Genomic DNA, 4,823 nt, shown 5'->3' with positions numbered 1-4,823 from the left:
TTCAGTGACTGGGGTAATCGGGATGGGTGTGTCAGAGGCAATGAGATTGGCACGGGATAGAGCATGGTTTAGGGCTGTTGTACATAGGGTCGCTATGAGTCGCAAATGACTCAACGGCACATAACAACAACAACAAGACAGCCCTATTTATTTATTTATTTATTGATTGATTGATTTATTGATTGATTGGTTCATGGTATGTTCAAGACTCTTCTCTAGCACCACAAATCAAAAGCATCAGTTCTGTCATCCTTAGTCATTGTCCAGCTCTCTCATACATAGCAAGTAATTGTGAAGTCTATGGCTTGGGTTAGGCACACCTTAAGTCTCTAGACTGATTTCGTTGCATCTCAGTATTCTGGAGAGGTCACTGACAGCAGATTTGTGCAATTTGTCTTTGATTTCCTGACCACTGGTGATTGTGGAGCCAAGCAAGCTGTATTTGTTAACAACCTCAGTCTCTTCTTCATCTATCAATGGTGCTGCCAATAGGAAAGATTAAGACACAATGTCCAGTAATGGTGATAATAAGCAACAGTATCCAGACACAGACATAGGCCCCATTGGTTCTAGAGTCCATGTTTTTCTGACTGCAGCATACCATCCAGGGTAACTTTGTGTTCATTGGACAAGAAGTCTTCTCACACGTACCGGCATCCAGAGGTCTCCTGTTCTGTCCTTTCATACAGGTGTCCGTTAATTGACGCCTGACATTCATAATATAAGGAGATATATTCGTCTTGCAAATTCAATGGGTCTATGCCTTTGCCAACAGAATTGTCAGCACTAGGGCCTTCACTTACTGATTGTATATGATTTTCTAACTATAGGAACAGCCTTTTCTCATGCTGTGCTAATATGATGATATCAGTGCTTCTCAGGCTAAGTGTGGTGAAGAATCAGTTTTTGTTTTGTTTTTTTGTTTTTCATATCCAAGCTATTGAGGACTGGTGCTTTTTAACAAAATACAAGTTACATGTTCCAGGCAAGATCAAATTACTATACTGGCTCTCAACTTCTGTACTTATTTCATTGTGGGCTGGTGGAACAAAAAATTTGTGGACCAACATTGGTCTGAGGATGTACTCTACTGTGTAATTTAGGGAAGGCATAAACTTTGGGAGAAATGTATACTTTCTATAAACCACACATTTAAGTTTATAGTATTATGTAGTGTCTCTGTTTAGCTTTCTATGTTTCTACAACTTTTTAATGCATTCACAACTTTTTGAAATTAAAGCAAAAAATCTATGTTTGAAACAAAAATTCAGATTGTCCAAAATGTTCAAAGTAAACATATTCACCTAACTCCCATCCTCCAAACAACTGTTACCATTTCTTAAATTGAAAGTTCCTCTCACATTCAAGGGAAAGTGGTGTGGATCAAGATTTATGAAAAGTGAAGACAGGGAGAGGCAGTTTACTTTAGAAATACACTCAATTTCATACTTTTTTTTTTTAAAGGAGCAAAGTATGACTTTCAAAAAGGTCTTATTACTCTGTATATGGCCAAAGTAGCATAAACATTTTCTTTTATATATTGTACTTGTTAACACTGTTTCTTTTTTCGTTGTAGAGCCAGATTACACTGATGGACATACCTGTGTTTAAAGCCATCCAACCAGAGGTATGAACTTGTTCCTTTACATCCTATACTAAGAAGGGCTATTCCTTACTTAGGAGGATTTAGATTTTCACTGTTAGTACATAGTTTTTCTCTTGAAATCTCTGTAAATGAATATTAACTCAGATCTTTGTCAGTGACAGTATCCAGGAACTTTCCATTTTCCACAGAGTTCATTAGTTAAGCCAGGTGTTTGGGTTCTCCAGAGAATGACAGTTCACCTGGCCCACTCTGGCAAGACCAGGAGCAATTAGTGCCACAGACCTCCATGCTAGAGCTTCAGGCCAATTTGCCACATCAATTTGTTTTTCCAGGTTTCTCCTTCTACAGATGTTCACCCTCAAGAAAGAGATTTAAGCACAGGTTTTCTAGAGAGCTTTCTATCCCTTTTCTGATCTCAAAATCCGGTGGTTGCCTTGTTTCTGATTTTTTAAACTGGTTGTCACAGCAAATATATACACACTTACATTAAAAACCTCAGTGTATTTTAGCAACAATAATGTTAATTTTACTCTCTTAAAAAAATATCCTGGAAATGATTAGCAAAAAAAGGTTGTTTAGTTCAGTCAAGTTTGAAATCTCTTTCAAAGTAGTTTAAGAGACAGAAAACGAATTGCTTGAAGGCATCATTTTATAGAATTCATGGGCATGGATTCCAGTCAGCCTGTAGAGCAATCCAGTACTCACACAGGCAGCCTCCTCTTTCTGCCTCTGTGCTATTCTTCCCATTCTTTCTTTTCGATCTATGCATGACGTCTTTTCTGTTGGATTTGATCTCCTAAAGAACCTGTACTAATATATTTCCCATTTAAGCCACTGTTCCAGGCTGAGAATTAGCAACTCCAGTCTAGCAAAACTTAGTAACAGAAAGAGATTTACAGTGCTGATCCAGTCATATAAGTTTAGGAGTACATGGTCATTATGAACAAATATGCCTGAGTACTCTCTCCCCTTGTAAATGAGGCCTTGGAGAAGAGGGTGTGAATGGGAGATAGGTCAAAATATGTGTGTTACCTGTTGGTGGAAGTGTAAAATGGTGCAACCACTGTGGAAAGCAGTGTGGCGTTTTCTCAAAAAGTTGCAAATAGAGATAGCATTTGACCAAGGAATTCCACTACTGGGAATATACACCAAAGAGACCGTAACTGCCACCCAAGCAGGTATATTCACACCCATGTTTATCACGGCTTTGTTCACAATAGCAAGGAGTTGGAAACAATCTAAGTGCCCATCAACAAATGAATAGATAGAGAAGCTCTGGTATATTCACACAATGGAATACTACGCTGCATTGAAAAACAAGGAACTCATGCAATGTTATTCAAAATCGGTAACACTGGAGGACATTATGCTGAGTGAAATATCTCAGTCAAAAAAAGACAAGTACTGCATGGTGCCACTATTGTAGAATGGGACTGACATCAAGGTTGGGGTAAAACTGAGAAAAACTGGATAAGTTGTGTATACTCATTGAAATAGATGAGGGAGAGAACAGTTTAAAAGTGATATATTATGATAGGGTATTATGGTTATCACCAGAGTCCAGATTGAAGGTTGCATAGTGTACTCGGGGCGGGGGGATTGTATACCAATGAATTTTTCTTTTACTTTTCAAAGAGAAGAGTGAACTGGGGGGGGGAGGGGTTGGCAGGGAGAAAAAGTGCAACAATGAATGAATAGAAATCCAAAATCTCTGTAAATGTTCATTAAAATTAATAAAATTGAAAAAAATGTGGGCTACAATTACCTCGTGAATTTCAGAACATTGTTAGCATAAGGTCTTTCCTCCTACAGTATAATTATTATTACTTTGAGAAGAATGGGAATCCCAAAACACCTGATTGTGCTCAAGTGAAACCTGTACTTGGACCAGGAGGCAGTTGTCAGAACAGAACAAGGAAACACTACATGATTCCAAAGTAGGGAAAGAGTGTGTCAGGGATGTGTCCTGTCTCCATGCCTTTTCAGATTGTATTTAGAATAGATAATTCAGAGGCTGGTCTTTATGAGGGATAATGTGGCATCAGGATTTGAGGGAGACTGATCGACAGCTTGCCTTATGCAGATAATACAATCTAGCTCGCTGAAACTGAGGAGGATCTGAAGCATCTGCTGCATAAAATCAAAGACTTCAGTATCAGTTGAAGCTCAATTAAAAAAAATGCTTCTCATCACTGGCTCAGTTTGCAGCACTATGATAGATAGAGATTGAGTTTATTAACAATTTCAGCTTGTTTGATTCCACAATCAACACTCTTGGCACCATCAGCCAGGAAATCAGAAGATTAATTGGATTATGAAAGTCTGCTGTCAGAGACCTCTCGAGAGGACTGATGTGCCAAGATGTCAGTCTAGAGACCAAGGTGCATCTGATCCAGGCCATGGTCTTCTCAGTTACTTGCTATGCATCAGAGCAACAGAAGAATTGGTACCTTTGAGTTGTAGTACTGGAGTAGAGTATATTGAACATACCATAGACTGCCATGAGAACAAACAGATCCTTCCTGGAGAGAGTGAAACCAAATTGTTCTTTGGAGGCAAGAATTTTGAAGCTTCATCTCATGTATTTTGGGTGTGTTGCCAGCAGGGACTGGCACTTGGAGAAGGCTATCATTCTTGGAAAGGTAGAGGGACAACGCCGGGGAGGAAGACCCTGAATGAGATGGATTGATATAGTGTCTAAGGTAATGTAGGTAGGTGTGTTGGAGACAGTGAAATTGGCTCAGTATAGGACAGGGTTCAAACCTGTTGTACATAGAGTCACCTTGAGTTTCAGGTAATTTGACTGCATATAACAACAAGAAGACTTTAAAAGAATTAGCATATTTTAATACGAAGCAAAGTGTCCAGGCCTGCTTGGACAGACCTGTCCTCTAACCTGTTATAAATGAAGAGGAAAACCATATCACTAGCTGTGTCCAGCATTTTACATGAAGACATAGTAGTGATTTATATTTTTGTGTATGTGTTCATGTGTACACTAGATTGGAGGAGCAGAACTATGTTTATGTTTTTTATTTGGCTAACTCAGGCTGTTTTGAAGGAAATGGCAAAAAATAAGGCTCCAGGAATAGATGGCATACCAATTGACATATTTCAGTTAACAGATGCTGCCCTGGATGTGCTCACCAAGTTGTGCCAAGAAATCTGGAGAACAACCACTTGGCCAACTGACTGGAAGAGATCGATATTTGTTCCT

General features: G+C 38.9%; 1 protein-coding gene across 1 annotated transcript in view; it reads left to right on the top strand.

Moving 5' to 3' along the window:
* The window catches only part of RALGPS1 (Ral GEF with PH domain and SH3 binding motif 1), a 460,947-nt gene that overhangs the window by 29,574 nt on the left and 426,550 nt on the right, over nucleotides 1-4,823 (top strand). Inside the window, exon 3 of the mRNA XM_006892619.1 lies at nucleotides 1,577-1,627. Coding sequence (XP_006892681.1) covers nucleotides 1,577-1,627 — 51 coding nt within the window. The remainder of the gene's footprint in view (nucleotides 1-1,576; nucleotides 1,628-4,823) is intronic.

This window comes from Elephantulus edwardii, unplaced genomic scaffold (assembly GCF_000299155.1).
Source record: "Elephantulus edwardii isolate Elephantulus edwardi_28Jun2011 unplaced genomic scaffold, EleEdw1.0 scaffold00116, whole genome shotgun sequence".
NCBI classification, from domain to species: Eukaryota; Metazoa; Chordata; class Mammalia; order Macroscelidea; family Macroscelididae; genus Elephantulus; species Elephantulus edwardii.
The sequence above is the reverse complement of the archived record's forward strand: the minus strand, read 5'-3'. Positions and strand labels throughout refer to the sequence as shown.